The sequence below is a fragment of the Serpula lacrymans genome (genome assembly GCF_000218685.1).
Source record: "Serpula lacrymans var. lacrymans S7.9 unplaced genomic scaffold SERLAscaffold_11, whole genome shotgun sequence".
Taxonomy (NCBI): Eukaryota; Fungi; Basidiomycota; class Agaricomycetes; order Boletales; family Serpulaceae; genus Serpula; species Serpula lacrymans.
In genome coordinates this window covers 60,565-86,113 of record NW_006763300.1, presented here as the reverse complement: position 1 = coordinate 86,113, position 25,549 = coordinate 60,565, and the positions used below count along the sequence as shown (strand labels likewise).

Sequence of the window (25,549 nt, the reverse complement as noted above, 5' to 3'; positions counted from 1 at the left end):
ATCAAGGTGCAAAAGAGCCCAATATTTGGGGGTTCACGCCAAATGGTCTTACTTTGGTGCAGACCTTATTAGTCTCCCCAGTCAGACCAAATTACTGATATGACAGTCGATATCAGTAAATAAGGTCTGATCCGAACTAAGAGTGGCGTGCAGGAGCCCCCCATCTGGTGTCAATAATACGACTTGTTGAAACTTTTTTGCCAAAACCCGAGCAAAAACTCAACATAAACTCAGCAACTTGAAACCCAGCGAGCGCTTACTTGAACTGCAGAGCATCCTCAGGTTTGCCTTTCGAAAGTTGTTATCCAGGCAGAAGCCACATATATATATATCAAGCAAGGAGGGTTTTGACAATATGAGTGGTATCTAGCTGTTTTTGAGTCTAGATTATTTCTTAGCACAGTTTTGGGTTTTCTGGTCCAATAACTCTTGCTGGCTTGACACTTCTCTTGAACTTATCTTTCAAACATTCATGCAAAATTTTCAGGATTTCTCTATCCACTTCTGTCACTGCTCTACATCATTTACATTATACAAGCTTTACTTGGCACTTGAATTACAGAGAACCATCAATAGCTCAAACATGTCAGAACAATCTACACTTTTAGCAGAGCAACACAATCATTTAAGAGTTCAACTAAAGGACCATTGAGTGATTCAATCACTAAAAAGCTTTGAGCCAGCATTTGTATGTTGTCAATTTACTGAAATTTTCTTTGATAGCTTACCAATTAACTTAGGCATAGCTTGAGTACATTACAAAAAGACACTGGCTCAAAGATGCTTTGGTCATCTTGGCTTGCACTTACTTTCATGGACTTATGATCCAATTACGAGTATGCAATAGTGGCACCTCAAAGCAGAAGCATTACCAAATCATGTCCATACCTCAGGAAGTAACAACCTTCATGCCAACAGCAGAGACATCAAGCTCAGAGATGTGGAAACAGTTTTGCAGAGATTTTCTGGGGTGGTTTCAATCCCTGATGCTCGTAAATCCGCCTTCCTCCACTATTGGCTGCTGGCATGAAAAAAATGAAAAAAAAAAAACTCTGTAACAGACATGCTGAAGATATTGAAATTATCCTCTCACTACCAATCATGCTTACACTGGAGATTATGGAAGCAGTAGATACCTCCAATTCCAAAGAACCTAGCAAAAGATAGGACTGCTCTCCCACACTTTACCCTTTCACCAAATACAAAGCCACCGCACATGGACTGATGTACAACCTGGTGGGCTGTATTTTGTTTAACCAATCAACATCACACTTTATCACTCGGTATATCAATTCTCAAGATGTAGTTTTTCTCTATGATGGCATGCATCATAATGGACATAGCATTTGGGAACATATAGTAAAATTTCACACTCATCTTAGTGGCTCTAAACCCATATTACCAAAAGGTTACTCCAGACACGCAGTGGTGTACCACCTTTAAGGAGGTCTGAAAGCACAGCAGCGGTTTATTGATTCTCAAAAATCTGAGCTTGCATCCATGGGATTCACCTGTCTATCACAGAGCTTGATGCAGTCCCAGAAGTGACACTACAGAAGAAAGCCTTATTATAAATAAAGGATGAGGAGTGGAGCTGAATGCCTAATTGATATATCAAGTCATGCTTGGATTACTATGTTGCTGCTGTAGCAAGTTGTGCAGACTTAAACGGGACAATTGACGCAAATAATGGTAATTATTCCACTGGACAGGCAACAAGTGGCTTGGAAGTCAAAGTCCTAAAGACGCCAAACAAGGCGGATGATGTCCATCTTGAAAGGTCCAATATAAGCAATAACACTCTGGCACTGGATGTTACAATACACAATTTTTGAACCTTTCAATTTCATTCTCCACTTTAACTTTTTTTTGTAGTTTTCACATACTGTGCCATGCGGCACTTTCCATTTTGTTTAAACTCCACTTTCTCGTGCTGCACTGCTTTTCTTTATTCTTAGCTACAAGTCTCTCATGCAGTGGAGCTGGTCACATGGGCTGTGCCCTATGACATCATCAGCCACTGCCTTCATCAACTGTATAGTACATATGTACAAATAGTCTGTAGGAGTATAAACAAGGTCCAGCCCGTGGCTCTGCCACTGGTGCGATGTTTTTGTTATATATTAAATAATAATAATAATAATAATACTGTTAAGTGATCAAAATGTTAAGTCAGTGAACTTATGCTGTCTGTAATGTATATTAAGTCTTTGAATCCTATGATGCATGTTTGACTTGCAGTTCTGTCATTGAATGTCCTTATAAGCCTGCCCTAAACTTGTGCACAGTATACTGAATTCAAGCAAATGGTTTATTGAATCTTTACAAACATCAACATATATTGTAACATAAAAAAAGTCTGCGGTATTACACATAGAGCAACATTGTGATTATCTCTTGCTCGAGCAGCAATGGTGATTGTATTACAGAGATATGTTTTTCCCTTACCTTCAGCACTGTGAATAAAGCAAGTTGTTCCCCAATTATGATAAATTGACTGTATGATGGTATCAAAAGCATTCCGCTGCCCTTGACTGAGCTGCTCCACATTATCTTTTGAGTAATAATAATACAGTTAAGTGACCAAATTTTATTCAGTCAGAAGTCAGTGAACTTGTGCTGTCTGTCCTTATAAGCGTGAGAATTTTCAATGTGGCTGCAATTTTCACTGCACTCATTACTACTGCACTACCTACTCTACTGCTAACCGAAAACCATGCAAGCGATACTAAGCAAAAGAATGTGCTCCCACGTGTGCCACACGCAACTTTTGGTACACTGTCCCCTTTGTTATAGATACCCCAATAGATCAAGGAGACTCCTCAGTGAGTCCTCCTGTTGTTTACCCACAACAAACTTGGTCCTATCATAAGGGGTAACCACTCCCACTCACTTCACTCTTGCTTGTCTGAGTTGTGTGCCAGAGTATACAAACTCTTGCCTGTAACACCGGACCCCCGGTATCAAAAGTGGACCCCTCCTCTCAGATATCTGATCTGACTATCTTCAAGTGCTTTCTATCTGAAACTGGCATGTCTCCTAATATCCCTACCAATTGTAGCTTACTAATGAATATATGGTAGGCACAGATGAAGCAAATTTTCCATTTCACTGTTGGTGTGGAGCACAATGCAAAAATGGAAAACTTTTATCTGACGAGCAAATGATTGTTCAGTGCAACACCTGTGATAATTGGTCTCATATTGCATGTCAAAAAGCAGGTCGTGCTAGCTTACTAGGAAAAAGCATCAAATTTCAACGTGATTTTTGTGATCTCTGCACTCTCACAAATTTCAAGTCTGACTATTGGTCATGTCTGTGAGGAGCTTTTACACAAGCATTCTTGGCCTTCATTCTGACCAGCCTTGATTCACAGCCGAACCAAAGATCAATTTCACAAGAAACCTCTTCTGGAACAAATTTTGTCAGTAATTCAGCTGCCTTGTCTATGAGATGTGATTGCTGATAGAAAAATCAACTTAAGGCCTGGAGAAGGAGCTCTTGCTCATTCTGGCAGTTTCTACTATCCAGTCAGACCAATCTGAAAGGGAAAAAACAATGGCACCCTTAGGCTTTACTTGGTAAGTAGTTTGGTGGCAAGAGTCCACATTTACAGAGATACACAGACCTGCTGAATACATTCTGGAGGAAGATATTGTAGACAAACTCTTAAAAGATAGGAAGTAATAACAGCAAATACAAGTATGTCTTTCCCTTTATTGCATCTGTAATGATAGTGGATTTACTTCATTGTATCAAGCTAGGGAAGTGGGTACATCCATTGCAGATCACAACCAGCAAAGATATACTGGCCAACTTTACCACAGTACCATACACACCTGAGATACAGCTGCTCTTACACCATCAAAAGCAATATTGTCTTCACTGCTATACAGCCCTGATGAAGTGGATGACGCTAAATTTCCTGCTTTTCAGTGGTGGCATGAAGAACAGAAAAACCATTCCTTCACACTTGAAGCAATGCACTCTGGAATTATACCTTTTGTAGGCAACCTCAGAATCATTAATTGTGCAGGGATAGCCAACTGGTTTGAGCAACAGATTGCTCATAGCAATAGTATCAGGGACCTTTGGGCTGGATGTGTGCCATTGGCACATGCAATAACCTTATTGATAGCTTCATGTCTGAGTAATGATCTGGGATCTTTGGGTTGGATGTTTGCCATTGGCACATGCAATAACCTTATTGATAGCTTTACGTCTGAGTAATGATCTGCAATTGCAGTTAGGTTTCTCTTTGGATACAGACCAAAGATCACAAAGGCAGTCTCTGCTTGGAAAGGCTTGGGAGCTTCAGATGTCTGAGGCCCCAAGCCTCTGGGCTGATGACAATGTAGACAAAAAGTGTTTGACCTTATTGGAAAAGCAAATGTTTGAAGTACCAAAACAAGCTGGCATTGCAAGTTACTATCAATGGGGCCTTAATGCTGGAGAGCACCAGGACAACTGGGGTCCATATGCTGACCTACCATCATATTTGGTGCATGATGATTTTGACAGTAAAGAATTATACTTAGAGGTATGTACCTTCTAGGTTGATCATTGTTGACTGACATGCAGGGGGCTTTGTGAACAGGCAGGCCCAAATTTTGTAAAGGACCAGTCCATCAAACAAAGTGTGACCAGCACTGCACAAAAACAACCTGCCATTTATTCTGCAATACATGCTCAAAACCAGTGGAAGAAGCACTGAGGACAGTGGTCAAACCACTTCACTGTATGGTATTGAATATCATTTCCTTTCTAGAACCCATAATAGGCCTAGATTAGGGCAATCTGAACACAATTTTATACCCATAGGCTCAAGCATTGAACATTAGAAATGAGAAAACTCATCAGTCCAGTCCTTATACACCATCATAATGCAGGCTCAAAACAGTTTTTGTAAGAAAAAAGTAAGATAACAGATCAATCCCATCCTTATATGTACATCAATAATAGTGCAGGCTCAAGGCAGTGCACGTAAGTTGATAATGTAGACATCCGTGCTGGTAGGAACAAACACGCAAAGGCACAAACCCATGTGCCTGTGCGCAGAGGACAAAAGGAAACTGTAACAACCAAAGTTTGTATACTCTGGCACACGTCGAAGACAAGCAAAGAGGGGTGAATGGACTCATTCCTTTCACATCACCAGTGTGAAGCAGGTCCTATATCTGGAACAGGCACATCCAGCCAAGAAGTTAATGGGTGGTACCTTGCTGGCCCATATAGCTGTTTATATTTGCACTGCCTGGAGCCAAAGCAAGAGGATATGCTGAGGTGGTGTGTTGGTGGCATGCTAGGACATGTTCTGCCTCGACGTTCATTACGCCAGTGTAATGGAAATTTTCTGTTGCCCTGTGCAGAATATCTCTGACACCCTGGCCTTGTATACTTGAAGTTCAGGCACCTAGTGACATAATGTTTGAAGCAATAATATTATATGTGTAATGTGGATATTGTCAATCAGCTGCAGGAGCTTGCTGACGTCTAACTCCTTCCATTTGTTTTCTGCCAGGTGTCTCTGTTTGTCTTCAATATCAGCAGCTTTTGGGTTATACTCACCAGCTTCAGCAACCATTGCAGCAGTGCCCATATTCATCTGATCAGTACGTCCTATCCTTGGATCATGCTGTTTGTGATATATCTGAACATTATCTAAGCAAAGTATTGGCCAATGTGTGTTGTCTCTCCCCAGTACATGGACATTCTTTGCTTGCTCCATGGAGAGTCTTTTCAAGGTGTGACAAATGGTGTTAAAGGCCATGGTGTTTCCAAGTTGAGAGTTATAGTTGAATAGACTGATCTGGGTGCCACATGCAAAATAAAGAAGCCCATGAGCAATGGGGAGTATCTGAGCACAAGTGGTGCTGCTGAAATCCATTGAGCTAATAATGTGCGTTGAAACTTATTTGTTTGTCAGATTAACCGATTGGCTAACAAGCTTAGTGCTCACAAGTGCAGGGGGTCGATATTTCTTGGTTGTGTCAACTTGATCTTGAACTCTGTGTGGTGGTGGTGTAGTTAATGACAAGACATAGTGCCATAATACAATAATAATAATACAGGCTGGTGAGTCTCCATGTGCATCTGCATGTTTGTGGCCGTTGTATCACCTAGTAGTGGCCAGCCAATCCCCTTTTGCTTCGGCATGAAGAGCTTACTTGGATGAAGAGCTTTCTTTTGTTCATGGAGCAAATACTTTGCTACTATCTGTACGGAAAAGGAAGTAAGGGCAAGCTATAGGAGGTGCAAAGCAAGTATATCAGCTTTTTTTGGTCAGATGTGGTAGGCCGTTTATCAGGGTGCTCAAGCCACATTTTGAGCAGAGCAGCTGTTACAATACACAATTTTTGGACCTTTAAATTTCATTCTCCTCTTTAACTTTCTTCTGTAGTTTTCACACACTGTGCCATGTGGCACTTTCTATTTTGTTCAAACTCTACCTCTTGTGCTGCACTGCCTTTTTCCTTATTTTAGCTACAAGTCTCTCATGCAGTGGAGCTGGTCACACGGGCTGTGCCCCATGACATCATCAGCCACTGCCTGTATCAACTGTATAGTACATATGTACAAACAAACCTGTAGTAGTATATATACCCCAATAGATCAAGGAGACCCCTCAGCAAGTCCTCCTGTTGTTTACCCACAACTAACTTGGTCCTATCCAAAGGGTAACCACTCCCCTCACTACCTTTATAGCTTCATCTGAGTTGTGCGCCAGAGTAACTAACTCTTGGTTGTTACAACAACTGGTGTATGGCGGTCACAACCAGCTAGGAGCCAACTCACAACTGTGGCATGTTGTTTGGAATGGTGGTTGTCCGGAAGGCATAGTACATAAGTTCTGCAAAAAAGACCAGTTAGTTTCCTCATTTAAAGTGTTAAATAGGATCTCTAATGTTTGTTCAGGTGTTTCTCTGGGTGTATATGGCCTTGTGGAGCTGGGTGATTGAGTGCGGACATGGGGAGATGGGGTTCTGATGGGGGAAGACTGATAGGGGGGCAGGGGTAAGGAAAGTAATGTGGATAATGGACATGGAGTGGGGGATGGTGTAACTATAGGCAGAAAGCTTGACTATGCAAGGAAGTAGCTCTATTATGAATATGTGGTTGAACTGGAGTCTCTGGAGGATTGTGCTTGCTCATACTTTATTTTTGTAGTACAGACTTTGACAATGATAACATCATCTTATCAAGTAATAAGATATCAGCCATTGGCTTAGTCATTCATTATAATTGATTAGTAATGGCTTAGTAATTACAAAAAAGCCTTATAACCTAGTCTCCCTTGCTTACCTAATTCAATATATGATGAGTCGATATCTTGTAAATAAGGTCTGCACCAAAGTAAGACCATTTGGCATGAACCCCCCCTTTGGTGCCAATAACATGGATATTGAGCTCTTTTGCACCTTGATTTCAAACTCAACCGCTCCAATTGAATATGGCTGAGTATCACAGTAAAGGCTAGCTATTGCTTCAACCAGCGTAACTCACCACTTAGCTTTTGTGTGAATCGGTAGAGTTGATAGTGAAGCTCTCAGATGACGAACAATGCTAGTTTCAAATTTTTCTTACATCCCAAACAGATACTGAGCCACTGAGATAGTGAAACTGTCAGCCACTCCAATTAAAACACTGCTACAAATTGCAGACAACCTGAACCAAAACATGGGCAAAAAGAAATGGGATATTCAGAGTCATATAGGTCCAAGGTGCTACAAAAACTGTTGTAGTTGTGATACAATAGTAGGGATCATGTACATAACATTTGTTCTCTACAGTAGCTATTTCAGCTGAAACCTTTATGTGCTTTTTCCTGGTGTGACCAGCCACAAAATGCCGAGTTCAAGCCAAATGTGCCACTCATGGTGCCTTCTCTATTACTACCAAAGTGGGGGTTCCTGCCAAAGGTCCTTACTTCGGACCAGACTACTTATGACTGACAAATATCTTAGCAACGGTAAAGTGACCGCAAATTGCAGCTTTGCAGAGAGCTGTATTTTTCCGGCCTTCCGAAGAGGTCTGCTTAGAGGAGACTAGGAATATCCCATGTTATATATGGGATGTTATTGATCTAGCAAGATGATGGACTCAGACTTTGAGTGAAGGTCTCATATATTCTGAATAATGTATTTAGCAAGGTAATAGACCGGAAATAAAGTATGAGCTAGGTACGCGTAAGTTTAACATAAAAGGGATTTCAACTCAGACTTCAAGTGAACGTCTGAGGTGTCTGCCTAACGACGACAGCGTATATAAGGGAGAACGGAACCAAAAAAAATGAAATGTTATCTGATGGTGCACGGGCCACTTCATCTACTAGGCCTGCCTAGTTTGGCGCTTGCGCCACTTCTTTCCTTCATACCACGCTTGTTTCTCTCATATCTCCAACATGGGGCCATCCCATACATTAATTAAATCCAATGCGCTATATTCTATTTAAATACTGAACAAAATTTCTCTGCGACAAGGAATATAATCCGAGGGCTCAAATCTTGTCTCTACAGGAAAAAGTAATAAAATGAATGAAACTGTTACCTCTCAGGGTGCAACGAACGGCTAACTTAACAAAGTAGATACATGCATATTGATATGTACAGGATAGTCCTGAGATGATGGTAGGGAGGGCAATGACAGAGATATATAGGATGAGACGACATGGGCGGGTGTTAAAGCGTCTCTGTGATCAAATTGGAGGTTTCAAAACTTCGTCCCAGGTCTTGGGCAATGATGGTAGTGCACGTAGGAAAGCTGTAAACCACATCTCGTAAAATTTGTCTCCGAGTGTCGTTAGAGATTCAACCAAGTTGTCTGAATTGAGCTCATCAGCAGCCTCCGTAGCCTCATTCATGAGCGGTATGATGTCTGTGAAAAAGGGTACAAAAACCTTCAAAACAGGGGAAAGTTTGTGTTTTGTTCTCAGGACTGAAGCCTCCAGCATCTGCAGCGTGGATCCTTTAACGAGTCCACTCATGCGAGGATCGTCTGCAGCGAGTATTTCAAGAAGCCATTTTCTCTCTTTACCTGTTAAACTATTGCGCTCGGCGCCAATGCTCAACAACACGCATAATATCACCCAGAAGAAAGATTCCAAGTCATCCGCAAATGTATGAAGTATGGGTTCATCATCATCCCACGCGCTCAGCATCCGCCTAGAAATGAAAGGGAGTGTTCCCTGAAGAGATTTGAAGACTAAATAACAGGCTAACCCGAAGATAAGCTACTTACCGAACGATGTTTCTCAAGCTTGCGATCTAGCTCTCGCCATCTGATTGCCTGGTCGCCGTCAGAGATCACGCCCACACATTTTGTCAAGTTCTTGGTGCATTCGAACCTAGAATACTTTGACATCAATACCGCTTTGAGCTCATTATCAATTTAAGAGGACCTACCGTGTCAGAGGCTTTCGTATTTCGGGCTCTGGTAACAATAGAACGTTACCATCGCTGACATCGCGGTGCAGCCATCCATCCTTATACATATTATAGTGACCTAGAAAGGGAGCATCAGTCCTGAGCGACGTCAAAACGGGGAAATACTCACCCATCATTCCATGAAACATGCCTTCTAAGAATTGGTACGGCCCCGCAGCCGTCTGGAACTTACAGCACTCCGTTTTCAATATCAGTCGCTTATGTACTCTGTTCTCCATCTTCTTGCCTTCCTCCTGATCTTCCATCTTAGATTGTGTTTCCTTCTCCGCCTGACTGTTGGGTCCCTTCGATGGTGTATCTTTTGACCCCTTGTATATGAATTCTATTTCTTCCAGAAGAAATATTTTTCTAATCTCCTCCTCAACCCACGCCCCCTTTTTACCATGTTCAACTGTGTACTGGGCGTAAACTTCAGGTATTCCCATCTCTCCTTGAGTGAAACGAAAAACTTCAATCTCGTCATGGCCGTCCAAAGGCCATGAATCTTTCAGGATCATGGAAGGCGGCGGAGGACAGAGGTCGAGTTCAGGGATGGGCGAAGGCTGGTAAGTTGGGAAAAGATGGGATTCATCGTTGCGATCAATTTCTTGCCATTCAAGCTTCTCGGAGCCTTGATTCTGCTTGCTTGCTGGGTGAGCAGAGCCTGACTTGTGGCGCTTGCTGCTTCCAGTTTCAACGGCATGTTCGCGTGATCGTTTCCCAATACTTGAGACGGTAGAGGTTCAATTAGAAGAAGGTACGATGCCTTCAGTGCGCGGGCGTGAAGTGGAGGTGGGATATCGAGCGGTGGAAATATCTATCGTAAGGTCTATGACATTGCTGAGTCGATCATCAAATATCTTTTTCGCCTCATCGACCTTCCTCAGATGATAAACATGTGTGACACGACCCCAAATAGATTGGCAACGACAGAGTAAGTCAACGACCTCGTAAAGACCCCAGTTTGGGATCAAGAAGTAGTGATTGTTCCGCGATGGATTGATCCCAGCCTTCGAATCGTTTTCCCATGAAAGTATGCCCACTATTCCCTTGACAAAAGCGGCAAAGCCATCTTCTGTCTTTAAACTCAGCGCAGAGCTGCAAATCACGCCATATCTTTGATAGAAGTAGAATTGAACTTCGGAAGTTTTGTGGTTGAAGCCGATAACCAAAACGAAGTAACGGTTCTCGTGAGCAACGAATGTGCATCGTGCGTAGGTACCAGCCTGTTTGAGCAGCACATTCCAGTCGCCCTTCACCTCGCACGCGATAGCTAGATCTTGCCACGACACCCGACCATCCAGCTCAGATTCGTCGGCGACACCGTTTAAAGACACTAAATCTGGCTTCAATGCATGGGTAGTCCCGCCCTTCATTTCTTTATTGTAACTGTAGAAGCGTAGACCGTGATAATAGCGGTCCTTAGGGATTTTAGGGTCTGCGGAAAGGTGAGATTCGGAAGTGTTGATGATCCGGTTCAGAAGTTTTGTGAATGGTAAATAATAGGTACTCTCTCCCGCCCCCGCTGGGGGCCAATTTTCTTGATCAAAATTAAACCCTTGGTCAGAAAAAATTCCTTGTTCTCTGAGTTCTTCCAGGACAAGGTGCGTAACGCCATCATCTGCGGAACACAAGCGCCCCATCACCTCTTTGCTCTCGAAGCGTGCATCATGTAGTTCATAGTAAACCAGTTCTTCCATCATCTTTTGACATCGTTTTGTCCGTTCTGTAAGCATCACGTTTTGGTCAGAATACCTTTGTGACGTGTGTGTACTTTTGGCTAGAGGAGTGCTTTTCACTTCGCGAGAGGTCAAATTGGGGAGGCGAGGAGGAGTTATGTTTAGCTTTGAATCCCGCGTTTTTGATGCGGATGACTCAGGTGAACGCGGGGGTTCTTGACTCATTGTGAATGGCGTTTGTCTTGGATGAAACAAAGCTGATGGATAAAAAGATGTGGCAATCGCGATAAACTGGCGCCTACATGTGCCTACATGTGAACCTGATCATGTGACTGCTATAATGCTCCTTAGGAAAAATTGGTCATTCCCAGGAAGTTCCTAGTCTCCCTTGCTTACTAAGGGTGGCGCGCAGGAGCCCCCCATTCGGCGCCAATAAAGCTCGCAGGAGCCCCCCATTCGGCGCCAATAAAGCTTACAAGACGTGAGAATGGTCGGCAGGTGCCACAAAATCGGCATGAAACGGCCACATTTACGAGGAACACAGGTCCACTAAAACTCAAGTACCACATGGCCCCTATGAAATATCAGCAACGGCAGTCTACTACATATTCTTGATTTGATCTCATCAATTGTATGCCTTTCAAAGGCTAAACCAGTGAAGTACTGTCGCATGATGATAATAAGGAAGCAATGTACAGGGGTAGCTAACATCAATTGTGTCTTTTTTTTTTTGTTGGTTTAGAGTTTGTTCATTTTTTGCTAGGGACTTGCGGTGGCTCTTCTCCTTAAGAAGTTCACGAGAAGTATCAGGTGGGTGCCCACCATTATTTCTTCTCTTCTTGTCTTCAGGATCAGGTGTGCAGGAAGGCTTTGTCCTCCCAATTTGATGCGCAATCACCTTTCAAGGCTAAGCTTTTCCATAACAGATTGGAGTGCCTTTTGCTAAATAGCCAGACTTTGTCAGACTAACTGTCAAAGTAAAAGGCATAACATACTTAGTGTTGCAGTATATAAGCAATTGAACAGTTCAGCAATTTTGTATAAGCTTTCTGTTACGCTTGGAATGTACAAGCCTGATAACAAGGGGTTTCTAGCAATGAAGCGGTTTCTGATAAGCCCATGAATTACGGGTTTGAGACATATGCTGATGATGAGGATCTACTGATGAATACCAAGTTGCACTGTTGAAGGGTACAATCATATTGGAGATGTAACTACAATACAGGCATGTATATATACTGTCTACTTTAGGGCAGGTGTTTGTGTTGAACAAACAATGATGGGTGAGACCATAATAGGTAACAAGTGTGGGAAAGTATGAATGAGTAGCGGTAGGTAGCTACTCTGAGAAGAAATAAAGTCTATAGGGAACATAATTCGTAACATTACCCCCTCTTTAGGTTCAGACTGCTCCAAAGTCTCCTAGCTCTCCGTCTACGTTGTACCGTGCGTCCTCGTCTAGATTGTTATGCATATTGTCTAATCCCCAACTGTCTGCAGTGAAGGGGTATTTCCGTTGTTGGTTACATTTGTTAGCGCGGTGTCCGTGGGCGTCCAATCCGCATATAGAACAAGTATAATAACAACAATAGATGGCACGATGGCCAGAATCTTGACAGGCATAACATTGTTGAATATGAGGGCAACATTGTCATTCAGAAGAGGATTGTGAATGAGTAGAATTAGAATAGTCTGAGATTGGCGAGGGCCTTTTGCTTCTACTGCCCGAGGATGGGGTGTCACCTTCACTGTCCCTCAACAACCTTCCATCCAGAGATGAGCTATTGCTCAATATGGGGGTCTGTCTCTGATTCGTGCGCTACACACAGGGAGTGCAACCCAAAGGGATAAGGAGTACCGGCTCTGGGCGCTGGTGGCATAGTTGGCAGTTGCGACGGGGTTGAGGGAGTTGGGGGAGGGGTGTCACTGGTCGCATAGGAATTGCTATGTCCTGCAATTCTTTGACTGCATTGGCTGCGGGGACTATTGAGTTGGTTATGGAGGAACGTGCTGGGGATGGTGGAGCGGGCACGGGTAGAACAAGACCTGGCAATGATGGGCAAGATGCTGGTGGAGGCAGCGGCGGCGAGTGTGGGGGGTGGCGCCCTGGAAATGTGTGTCCCATTATGGCTGGTAGGGACAACAAATCTGGGGGAGGGGAGGTGAGATACCCTTGTTGGGCGAGGATATTCCTTGTATTGTCGCATACTGTCTGGCCTCCTAAACGTAGGAAGGCTTCAACCGCTTCTCTCTCTCCATCCTTGCAGTTCTTCCTCAAGTGTTGTTCCAGGGATGCTATCTGCAAGTGTTCCATGAGCAAAGTCGCTCCAATACTCAATACAGAATTATTGTCCCACGTAAGCTCTTCTACTAATGAAGCTAGTGAGACGGTGACTGCATGTAGTCCGTCGGCAACAAGAAGCGATTGTTGCCAGCAATGGAATGTATCCAAAGAGTAGGTGGCATTAGGGCAGGTGGCGTTAGACTGATGGAATAGATAAAAGTAAGTGTGCCTATCTGACATCAATTCAGTGGTGTCTACAATGTCGGTTTGTTCACGAGTGAGGGCGAGGCAGTGTGCCCATTGTGCTTCAGTGATCACCGGTGTGTGAGGGATCAATTTTTCTCTTTTCTCATTGTATTCCCATCATGTTGTGATTATCCAATTCATTCCCTATCACTCCTCTCGCTCTTGGACTAGAGATTACGGTCGGCATTCTATTACTCTTATCCTTTTTCTTCTTATTTTCCATTCATACTCGCATCCTATTGTACTTACAACAAAGGAGAACAGTTGTAGACCCTCAAGAAGATATCCAGATGACATAGCAATGATCCAATGCTATGTCTGGGAATACTTCGGAGGGATATTGATAAGCAAGGAAGGCTATGAGTCAGCGCCTTCTCATGGGCTTACTGATACAGCCAATCATACACCTCTTACCAATACTTTCTCTCATGCAATTAGTAAATACGATGAATCGGACCACTTTCTCTTTCTTTTTCTTATTGGTTAGTTAATTGGTCAGACCACTTTCTTAACTCTTCCCTTTCTCGGTCTGACCATCGTTGTTCACTATATAAGGAAGTACATACTCGATGTATTATTCTTTAGTTCAATATTAGTTTGGATTTGTGCTTATACAGATACTCTTCAACTCTCATACTCTGATCCACCGCCTTTCAGCAAGGACTTGGCCAGACATTGGGTGTTGTTATATAGCTTCATATTTGTTGCCTAACACTGGTGAACATGTTAAATTTTGGAATGAGTGGAACACATCTGTGAGTTATTTTTGATAAGGAAGAAAACAAGGATGACTTACCAAGGAACCAAGGAACCAAGATTAAATGACGAGTCCAAATATGGGAAAATAGTCCGCCAACATCAGCTAGTGAGTTCCAGACAGCCTAATACAAATGGGAGGCACACATTATTGAGTATGTTGACTATGTGAACTTGGCCACATCAGTCCACCCCAACAGCAAGAGTGGGCTAGTTCCCTCGAGTTTAAGGAACTATGTACCAATGTACGGTCCCCGATTCACACCTTCTATGTTCTTGCACTCAGAGAAATGTAAAAACCTCCCGGAATATGCCTGGAACTGCTTACCTGAAAGAAATCACTGTCATTCACCCTTTCTATTATAATAGCCTCAACTGCTCTCCAAGATGCCAGTCTACTGATATTAAGTGGGGAGATTGGACATCAACTGGCCATCATGATGTTTATGGGATCTAAAGAGAAGAATATGCAACTTGAGTGCAGTTGCAATGCAATGTTTGTAAAGAGAATAATAAGCTCTATGGGGGGCCTAAAGGTGGTGAGTGGTGAAGAGATGTACTGTTTTGCTATAACAAGCCACTTGTTCTGGGAAAAGTGGGAGTTTTGGCAGATTCCTTGTCAGTCTCATCAAAGCTGTAGTGGAAATATATATAGTTACCCAGTTAATTTAACAGGCCGTGTTCCGGTCTTCTTCAAACAATGTGGGATTACACGCAGCCTCTTTAATCTGATTGTTGAGCTTTGTCCTTTGAGTACATTGGCTGGACTGGCAGAGAACTTCAAGTGTATGTCATATTATTTCCAAAACTCCATTTGCTAGAGTACCATCAGCGCTTATCAGAATATTTTCAAAGTTTCCAAAAGAAAAGAAGCCAGCACTTGCCCTTTGAGCCATGTGGGCCACTTGTGGAGTTCTCGGCACCATACATAAGCAGTGCATATGGGGATAAGCCAATCACTGATATCTATTTTGAGGTTAGTAAACGGATATGTGCAGTTGAGCCCTCTGACTATATTGTGCACCTTATCCGGTGAGTCCTGGTACTTGTTTTTTCACAGCTGTAGGTGGATCTTGATGTGGGGATTAGGAGCCTGAATCTTGCTCAACAACACATTCAAAGCTGTGGGGAAGGCCACAATGGCTGACAAGCAAAAAGTGAGGATAAAGAGAGAGATGCTTACTGCAATAAACAAAGAAAACAAAATACTGTGCTGGTAAGTGTTAATTTGATGATACCAGTTTTTTTGCTAATGTGGGACTGAGTAGAGACTTTTTCAAACTCAAGCAAATGCCAAAATGGAAGAACCACTTGATGATTTGAAGTGTTGCTACAAAGAATTGAACCAACCTCTTTCACTGATGGTTATAGTCAACAACTGTTGTCATGTACGCAGCACAGTCAAGAAATCAATGCCAGACACGCAAGTTTGCCTGGATATATTTCACTTCATTATGAGGCGAGCACGACTCAGCTTTAAATCAGTTTGTACTGGCTTTCACTCACATTTTCTGTTCAATTGAGAACTTCTGGGAAGTGTCTAGCCACTTGCTGAGAGCTAACAGGGACAAAACTAGAGTCCAGTACGAGTAACTTCATTATCAGAGAGTACAGAATGTGTACAGTACCTAGAGTCCAGTATGAGTAACTAAAGAATAGGAATACTGGACTCTGCAATACTAATCCGAAGTTTTGTAACCAAAGGTAAACAAATCAGCCACAAAGGCGAAATTATAGAATGCTCAGTGAATACTGAACAATAGAGCAAAAGGAATAAAGAGGAAAGTGATTTAGAAATAAGGGAAAATAGATAGCACAACTAAGTGCAGAATCACCAAAACTAACATTTTCTGTAGATATCTTGCTGCTATCATTAATGGGACCAAAAATCCTTGGTGCTTGGCTGTGGCTTATGATGTTAGTGAAGCTAATCTGATTTCACAAGCTTCAGGTCACAGAAAAAATGCCAAATATTGATCAAAGGATGAACAAGAGGTCTGTCTTCAAGCACTGTTTGAGAACTGGGCAGAAAAGGGTGGGTTATGGTCTGCGGCTGCATCTAAGGTGAGATTTCAAAGTCTCATTTCATAATACTATACTGACATCAACACTAGAAAATATGTAGGTACATTGTTAGAACCATGGCCTTTTTGGAGTAACGGAGTACAAAGGATGAGATGGGGAATTGACTTAGCTCATGCGCCAGACCCTTCCACGGACCTTGGTCCCTAACTTGTTGGAAGTGGACAGAGAAGAAGTAGAGGATGAAAGGGAGCAGAGTAAAGATCTTTCGGCAAAGGATTGGAAAGGACTTTAGAAAAGGACTGGTAAGAAAGTGAGGGAATCTAGTCAATATTCAAACTGCAGAAACGGAGTACAGGAGTTACAGCTTGTATACTGTTGGGGGAGCAGGAGCTCGTAAGGAGTAACTTGTAATGTATGTATGGAGTTCCATGCGGACATTTATCTAGCGAGAGGAGAACATATGTGCAAGGAGTGTATCATAAGGTCTAACTACAGAGTCCACAAGGAATACTAGAACGTGCAAGGAGAAATGTATGGCGGACTAGGAGTCTGGTGCAGGAGTATTGGAGCAGACAACCGGAGTACCATGTGGAAATGGAGCGTAGAGTTATGCCGACTGACAGACCACAAGGATGTTACAACCAAAGTTTCTATACTCTGGTGCACAACTCAGACGAAGCTGTAAAGAAGTGAGGGGAGTGGTTACCCTTAGGATAAGACCAAGTTAGTTGTGGGTAAACAACAGGAGAACTCACTGAGGAGTCTCCTTGATCTATTGGGGTATATATACTACTACAGGTTTGTTTGTACATATGTACTATACGGTTGATGGAGGCAGTGGCTGATGATGTCATGGGGCACAGCCCGTGTGACCAGCTCCACTGCATGAGAGACTTGTAGCTAAAATAAGAAAAAGGCAGTGCAGCGCGATGTCGATGATGAGAACTGTTGTTAGAAAACCACACACAAAACAAACTAACACACAATCCTCCCAGATTCCACGGAACTTGTTTATGGGCTTTGCCTCCTAGAACAGTGGAGTGGTCTGGTTGTTCGTGGGGTGTTCCAGGCGAGACCAGATGCCGGAGGTAGTAGTTAAATTTTTGGGCATAGGTTGAAAAAGGGAATTAAAAAGGTTTGAATCCATGCCTCTAAGCTTCCTAGGAGTCGAGGGATTCTTAGAATAAAACTCTTGAACAACATCATGGGAGTTATTCAGATGGGCTTCTGGTTCCCATGTTCTGTCTTCATCTCCATAGCCCTTCCATAGGACTAGGAATTCCAGTTTTCCACGCTTCAAGTGTGCATCCACCACTTGTTTGACTTTAAACTCTTCTTCACCTTCCTGGGTGACTACAATCAGTCCGGGCTGGTCCACACGCTGTCCCGGCAGCGGCCCTTTGTAAGGTTTCACATGGCTGATATTGACCGTGGGTACTACCCTCATCCATTTTGGGAGTTTCAGCTCCACTGCATTGGGTTTGACTTTCTTAATCCGGTAAGGACCAATCCACTTTTTGGTCAGTTTTCTAGACTGCCAATCTTTTAATTTTGAGTGGTCTGTATCTAACCAGACCAGGTCGCCAACCTTGTAGTCAGGAGCCTTAGAGTGTCTACGCTCTGCCCTGTCTTTCATCTGCTCTGCAGTTTTGAATAGCGCCTTGCATGTTTTGTCTAAGACAGACTTCATGTCTTTAGCCATGTTCTCAGCAGCCTTGTTCCTGCTTTTGCCAGGTTCTACACCCATTCTGGGAAGGTACGATCTTGTAACCTCGAATAGTGCTTTTTCTGTAGCCGACAACTGTTTGATATTATATGGGAACTAGGCTATCTTTAGCCACTTGGCCCAATCTGTCTGCCTGTCATTAATAAATATGCGGAGGTATTGCTTTAATTCTTGATTGAGCCTCTCTGTTTGCCCATCAGTCTGCAGATGGAACACCATTTTAGGTTTGATGCCCAGCATCCGGCAAAGTTTTTTTTGTAAATTCACTAGCAAATTGTGGTCCCCTATCAGAGATAACCGTTTCCGGTAACCCATGGATAGACCATGCAAAATCTTTAAATAGATCTGCCGTACCAGCAGCGGTCATGGTTTTGTTGGTGGGAATGAATACCACTTCTTTGGAAAAGCGATCTACTACCACCATTACTGAATCCCCATTTGATTTGAGTAGATCTGTCATGAAATCAACCGATATGTCCTGCCAGGGACCAGCTGGTATCGGATTTGGCATAAGTTTACCAGCCAGCGGTTGATGTGACTCGGAGTTCTTTGCCATGGCACATCTCAGACAGGATTTTACATATTCCTGTATGTCTTTGACCATGCCAGGCCACATGTAGTTTCTGGAGATCAACTTCATTGTTCGTTGCCACCCAGGGTGCCCAGCCACTAGAGTGTCATGATGTCTATCTATTGCCTTGATCCTTGCGGACTTAGGGACATAGATTTTGTCTTTGTAATGGAAGAGCCCGTCTTCCCATAAATAATGTAAATTGCTATCAAGGCGCACCTTCTCTTCTGAGGAGATGTCTCTCTTGAAGACTTCTAGAAGACCAGAGCCTTGTCCAATTCAAACATTGGCAACACTGGATTGATCTATCAGGGTGATGCCTTTGTTGTTATCTTTGATGCCATTGGCATGATCCTCTCTTCTAGATAAAGTGTCCGCTTTCCCCATAGAAGTACCTGGCTTTTGAATTAATTTATATTTAAACCTAGACAAGTACACCACATAGTGGGCCTATCTTTGGTTCAAGTCTTGGGCTGTCATAAAATACTCCAGATTCTTATGATTGGTCCAAATTCCAAATTGGTGCCTAGCACCTTCTAAGTAGTGCAGCCAGTGCTCTAAAGCTCTCATGAGCATCTATTTATTGTAAATTTGATAGTTGCACTCTGTAGGTGACAAACTATGCAATAAATAGACACAAGGCCTCCACAGATTATCTGGGCATTTAATTGATAGAACAGCCCCAGTAGCAAAATCAGAAGAGTTGGTTTCTAGCCGGAACTCTTTGTCTAATTCTGGAAATGCTAATATGGGCGCCATTGTAAACACCTGTTTAAGCTTATCAAAAGCTTCTTGTTCTTTGGCGCCCCAGTGCCAAACAATATCCTTTTTAGTGAGATTGTTCAACTGTCTTGTGATTTTTGCGAAGTTTTTGATAAACCTTCGGTAGAAGTTGCCTAAGCCAAGGAAGGCCCTAACTCCTCTGACACGAGTAGGTTCTGGCCAATCCAATATAGCTTGAACTTTCTCAGGATCCATCCTGATTCTGTTCTGGCCTATTATTATACCAAGGAAGTCTACTTCCTTCACTTTAAAATTACATTTTTTGGGTTTGACAAATAGGTCCCGTTCCTGTAAGCGTTGAAGGACTTCTTACACAATCCTGTCATGCTCAGCCTCATTGTCCGACTTCGTAAATATTAACAAATTGTCAATGTAAATGACAACACAGTTTTCCATATCCGCAAAGATTTTGTTCATTATGCTCTGGAAGGTTGCCGGTGAATTGGTCAACCCAAAGAACATAACGAGGGGCTCGAAGGATCCTCGGTGGCACGTGAACACGGCCTTCCAAGCATCTTCTTCTTTGATGCGTACATTATTGTATCCCCATCTGAGATCCATCTTTGTTAAGATCTTGGCTCCAGCTAACTTGTCTACTAGCTAACTGATTAAAGGCAGTGGATATGCATTTTTAACCGTGTACTCATTTAAGTAACAATAGTCCATAATCATACACTTCTTAGTTGGCTCTCAACCCAAATGATTGAGCAATTGGCTTTAGCTGCAAATAGGTACAAGGTCCGACACAATGCACCATAGCTGGCGCTTTTTGAACGTATAAAGGTAAGTGATATTATACTATCAATGGCACCCTGTAGAACTGATTAAAAATGGACCAGCCATATGACAAGTCCACCTACCAGATTTTGAGGCCGGTTTGTACGCAGGACATAGTTGTCTCCATAAACAAGTTCGGAGTTGCAGTAGGAGCAAATCAAGTGCCAAAATACAGGTGCATGCTTCCGTATGGTGGTTTCAAGCTTGGCAAAACTGAAGTTGTTTACAATATCCCATGTGACCTGGGTACCTTGTGTCCAACGTCCCTCATGGGTAGTGCCTGCCCACACTTGTAGACCTGCCTCTGTAGAGATCATCCTGTTTGACTCAGCATGGATCTGGTGAACAACAAGTTCAAGGGCCCAGGCAGTGAGTGCAAGGCTTGCATGCTGAATTTGATTGAAGCTAACACTCCCTGGTATGTAGATTTGATTTACCAGGGGGTCATCCATCCAAAGGGAGATTCTCTTTGCTTGTTGGTATATCAGCTCAAGAACCACCACCAATGTGGGTGAGCCTGTGCATGACCCATTGATCAGAGACACTACCATGTGTGAGTATCTCTTGGATCCTTCAAGTTTCTCTCCTTTCTCATTCTTTGTTTTAAACAGATGATGCAAAAAGTTGGCCAGAGATCACCGAGCATCATAGATACTTGCCAACACATCCTCAAGCTTTTGGCTTGATGTTTGTGCTGTTCAGCGAGGTGTTTGCTGGGGTGTTTGGGACATGATTAATGGGAAACGGCTTTGATTTTTGTAACTACTGTACATCAATTGATCAATACTATTAAGCTACTGATTATCTGTACACGAGGCTTTGCACAGGACTTTGGGAAGTGATTGATTTCATTGTGGGGTAATGTCTAAGCGGGGTTGGTTGGAACTGCTTCTAAGCTGTTGCGGAGCTGTAATAGCTCTCTACTGTGTGGCTGAAAGACATTGAGTGGGGGGTTCCCACAAAGGGCCTTAGATTCGGAGCAGACCTTATTACCAATATTGTTGTCTTCATATACCGACTACTAGTATCATATATTGACAGTCACATGTATTGTATAAGGTCAGCAACAGAGACTAAGCCACACCCTTCATGAAGCTTGAACAAAAAGGCAAGAAAATTTATGGCATATGACTCACCACCAAGCCTCAATAATCCTTCTGTCACTCAAACAGCTGTCGTCACAGTTTTTTGAGGAGCTCCTGCATGACAAAGGATTGTGGCCACAACTAACTGCATTAGGAATAGATGAGATCCACTTACTGGATACTTGGGGCAATAGCTTCCAAAATGCCTTCTTACAGATATGGTACATTGCTGCCCAAATGCCCCCCAAGTTGTGCAGATTGCCGTTACTGCCACACTAGTTTCAGGCCTAACAATGGATGACAACGGACCAGATATGTAACTTCCTTGGACTGAAAGCAGGAGAATACCACCTCATTTAAAGGTCCAACCTACGCCTAGATGTTCAACTGTTAATACATGAGTTGAAGCATGGACTTGGGGGTTGGAACTTTTCCCAGCTGCAATGGATCCTCCACTCTGACCACAAAACCATCATTTTCTGCCCAACAATATACCTTCAATTCCCAACTTCAAACATATTTATGGGCCAACGCACCTGAACAATCCAGTCTGGATCTCCATAATGTACAATTCCCTTAACTCACCCAAGTACAATATTGAAACCCGGAGACTGTTTCATGAAAACCCCATAACACGCATAATCAATACAACCAATGGACTCTGTGTTGGGTATGACCCTATCAATTTTACCTTGATTGTGATGATGGGAGTGGTGCAAAATGCTGATGAATTCCACCAGAAGGTTGGCAGGATAAGGCCTGACAGGACACAACAAAAGGAGAGATGGGGCATTATGTATATCACTCAGAACAAGCTAGAGGCAATGTGGCCATCAGAAAGAAGAGAAGTGGCAACGGCATCACAATGGACATAAACATGGCAAAACTCATCCTGGCACCTTGTACATGTAAGGCCATGGAACAAAATTGACTGTACAACAATCCTTGTAAAGACTTACAGTGCACTTGTTCCACCTGTATGAGCCATCCACGTCCAGCTATAACTTCTTTTTGCCAGTGTTTTGGCTGTAGTCAGGAGGACCCTTCATCATGTGCTCTTCCTTTTAACACAGGCCCTGAAGCTGCGTGTCAAAAAGAGGATGCCCAGGCCATGCCTAAGAAGAAGTCAATTACCAAGGACATGCATGAGCATGCCACCAAACCCCTTCAAAACTGTCACCTTGAAATCTTTGATACTGTTGGTGACACTGGTACAAACATACTCCCATCCTTTGTGTTCCTTCCCAACTTAACCATCAAACTCCTCATGGACAGCCATGAGTTGATCTACTCAATCAACATGATTGCTAATCTCAGCCCAAAGTCTTCATTAAGCCCTATTTGGGCCTTGTGTGGACCACAATGCAGGCTATAAAATCTGACCTTTGGTGTACATGTGACATCAACCAAGCCAATATTAATGCAGAGGCCCAAGCACAAATGCAAGAAATGTGAGGCATTGGTTGTGGACAAACTCAAGGGCGAGGACATCTCTATTATAGAGACAGGTACAACAAGGTAAATTTCTCAGCTGTGCCGTTGTAGAGTTGACTTAGACGCTGGCATAGTAATCCCTTTATTTCCCAACATATCAATCCAGTTCTACGACAAACCATGCATCAATATGCAACAGTCCGCAGAGTCCATGTTTGCGGATACATAGAGTCTGCATTTGCGGATACATAGAGTCCGCATTTGCGGACATATAGGGTCCGCACTTTTTGGACTTTGGACCCGTCAGACAAGGAGCTAATTCAGCACTCCACGCACGTGCAAGACTCCACATGGACTCCAGAGCATTACAACTGTCCACAGATCAACTACCCCTTTCCTTTTATGGAATATAGGAGCTGTCCCTCGTGGTATGGAACAGTCTGGACGTCAGACTAGCAGGATATGACTCGCTTTTTCTTACATTTTCATATGGACACTTTCTAATGTTTATCCTTTGTTTCTCCTATTGGTTCTCATATGTTTTACACTATTTTTGCTATTTCCTTTTTGGTACTGCTATAAAACTGTACTTCCAAAAGGAAGGAAATCTATCTTTTGATCCCCCATATACTCAGAATTTGTCTGAATAAGTCGCCATAGTCACTTCAGAATTGTTGTAGACGTCCCACAGCCATATAACCAAAATTTCCAACAAAGCACCGAGCTTGTTGTGACGTTCTGTTCATATAGACCCAAAATGTGGACTCTCAGGAGTCATTGCAGTGTTGTATTCTCCACTCTATATTCATCCTCAGCTCATATTATCACTCCCACACTTGTATTATTGCCTTTCCAGCAAGATCACAACTTGCTGTGATGTATCCGCTCTGTTTAGACTCAAAAGTGCGGACTCTGCAAACTGACCTGCGGACCCACTCTATTGTAGTCTTCAGCACTTTCTTCTGAATCCCTTGGTTGATCCCTGCGGGTTGAACAACGCATAGGTGTTTGGACATAAGGACTCTACTCAGTTCTCTCCCAGACGCCTTTAGCAATCTTACCCCGTCTATTTTCTGTATTCTTGCTTAGCTGATGGCCTTTTCCCAGAGACAATGTCCTTGTATACAATGCAAGATAGAACTCTCATACTCAGCAAGGCCCTATCATTTCTGACATTGTCTGAAAGCCTCTCCAGTCATTTGTGGATTTCCAGACTTTGACATCACCCAAATGCAAGCGGGGGGCCACTCTCAGCCAAATGATTGAGTCATCTCAGCAGCCTCACATGTGCAAACACAATAATGTAAGCATTCTAATACTAGTGAACATAACACACACTAATCTTGATCTACAGAACCAGGAGAACATGGTCATTGGACCCTAGTTACCCTTGTCATCAATATCAGTGTCTTCATCCCCTACATCCTCACCATCACTTCCTAACTTGTTTATCTGCAGTACAGCAGTGTGCTCATCTTCCTCATCATCAGCATAATCTAGTATCAAATCTCCTTCAACAATAAAACAATTACCAAGGTTAGGCAAGTCTTGTAAAAACTCATGTTCTTCCTCAATTTCACTTTCAGCATCACTCTCGCTACTCCACTGCTCTTCTGTTGGTGCAGTTTGAGCCTCCATTCTATTGCTATCTCCACCATTGTGTACTTTCTGTATGCCAACCATCAAGCCACAAGACTTGGTTGTCTTGTCAATCCACTTTTTGACTCTCCCATGTGCTAGCTTTTTTATGCCTCTTTCAAAATTGCATACTTCACAATCCCCATAATCTCTTTGTTGCCAAAACAAGTGAAGCTCGGTTTCACAGTAGGTTTGAAGTAATGTTTCTATTTTGGGGTTATTATGAGGCTCAGGTTCTTTGTTTGTGCGGTGGGCAAGTCCCAAATTTGTCAGCATATCCTTCTTCATTTGAGCTAATTCATTAACATTTTGTGAAATGATGTTACACATGAGCTCACCATCCCACAGAATATCAATATGGACCAAGAATTCTTGAAGGAGGAGGTTGTAGTGCTCTTGCAATAAGTCACCGGCACCACAAAAGGATCCAGGCATTCCCTTCAAGTTAACCAGCCAGTTTTTCAAGATGGCATCTCATAGTTTAGGACTGCATTCATATTGGAGTGTGCATATCATCTCAAGAAGATATGTGAAGTACTTTGTGTGCAAGGAACCTGCAAAACTGAATACTATCACTTTCAAGTGCTTGTATACCCATTCAGTGTTGCCATCAGTGACAGCATAGGCAAATTCACGAGCTCCAAGGCTGTCTGACATGAACTGTATGGCTTGTGCCAGTGTGCGGTCCCCCTCAAAGGGCTGATTAGTCTCTTCTCTGGGCCAGCCCTTTTTTTCTGCTTTTTTTTTGTCTAACTGTTCCTTTTTTTGTTTGCAGCTTGCTTGCTCTGGCATGTGGCCAAAGTCACAGAAATATAAGGGTCTTGGGGGACCACAGTGATCCAAGATTCACCAACAATGGCTTGTTAGGTTGATGTGCTTGCAGTGCATTTTCATAGCTATTGATACTATTATATTTCAGGTGCAGGGTTACACCCACACTATGCAATGAATCAACACTTGGGAGTTCATTGCAGATTGCCATGGTTTTGAAATGGATAAACAGGTCTGGCTCTGAATTGTACCCTGTTATTAATGAGCCAACAACACAAACTCAATGTCACAATAACTCACCTCCAGCAATCAAGCATGCATGCATCCAGGACTACATTCACAAAGTGGAATG

General features: G+C 42.9%; 6 protein-coding genes across 6 annotated transcripts; 2 read left to right on the top strand and 4 right to left on the bottom strand.

Annotated features, from left to right (window-relative positions):
- Positions 1–4,318: 4,318 nt before the first annotated feature.
- On the top strand, positions 4,319–4,593 carry SERLADRAFT_440710 (uncharacterized protein; the record flags this gene model as incomplete). Its single annotated transcript, XM_007321177.1, has 2 exons — positions 4,319–4,540; positions 4,582–4,593. 2 exons carry the CDS (start codon positions 4,319–4,321, stop codon positions 4,591–4,593), a joined length of 234 nt encoding a protein of 77 aa, XP_007321239.1.
- A 2,709-nt stretch (positions 4,594–7,302) lies between these two features.
- Positions 7,303–7,710, bottom strand: SERLADRAFT_396257 (uncharacterized protein; the record flags this gene model as incomplete). The annotated part of the gene is made up of 4 exons (XM_007321176.1): positions 7,303–7,454; positions 7,504–7,563; positions 7,585–7,598; positions 7,666–7,710. Coding segments are annotated over 4 exons (271 nt in total), but the record flags the coding sequence as incomplete, so codon positions are not given.
- A 712-nt stretch (positions 7,711–8,422) lies between these two features.
- Positions 8,423–10,441, bottom strand: SERLADRAFT_473805 (uncharacterized protein; the record flags this gene model as incomplete). Its single annotated transcript, XM_007321175.1, has 5 exons — positions 8,423–8,951; positions 8,987–9,184; positions 9,238–9,343; positions 9,402–9,501; positions 9,553–10,441. 5 exons carry the CDS (start codon positions 9,938–9,940, stop codon positions 8,853–8,855), a joined length of 891 nt encoding a protein of 296 aa, XP_007321237.1.
- A 2,479-nt stretch (positions 10,442–12,920) lies between these two features.
- On the bottom strand, positions 12,921–13,625 carry SERLADRAFT_440708 (uncharacterized protein; the record flags this gene model as incomplete). Its single annotated transcript, XM_007321174.1, has 1 exon — positions 12,921–13,625. One exon carries the CDS (start codon positions 13,623–13,625, stop codon positions 12,921–12,923), a length of 705 nt encoding a protein of 234 aa, XP_007321236.1.
- Positions 13,626–20,322: 6,697 nt separating this feature from the next.
- SERLADRAFT_410105 (uncharacterized protein) lies at positions 20,323–21,002 on the top strand (the record flags this gene model as incomplete). Its single annotated transcript, XM_007321173.1, has 5 exons — positions 20,323–20,444; positions 20,601–20,638; positions 20,696–20,780; positions 20,809–20,822; positions 20,881–21,002. The coding sequence occupies 5 exons, from the start codon at positions 20,323–20,325 to the stop codon at positions 21,000–21,002; spliced, it is 381 nt and encodes a 126-aa protein (XP_007321235.1).
- Positions 21,003–24,168: 3,166 nt separating this feature from the next.
- SERLADRAFT_410104 (uncharacterized protein) lies at positions 24,169–25,218 on the bottom strand (the record flags this gene model as incomplete). Its single annotated transcript, XM_007321172.1, has 3 exons — positions 24,169–24,719; positions 24,765–24,864; positions 24,997–25,218. The coding sequence occupies 3 exons, from the start codon at positions 25,216–25,218 to the stop codon at positions 24,169–24,171; spliced, it is 873 nt and encodes a 290-aa protein (XP_007321234.1).
- Between the last annotated feature and the right edge of the window lie 331 nt (positions 25,219–25,549).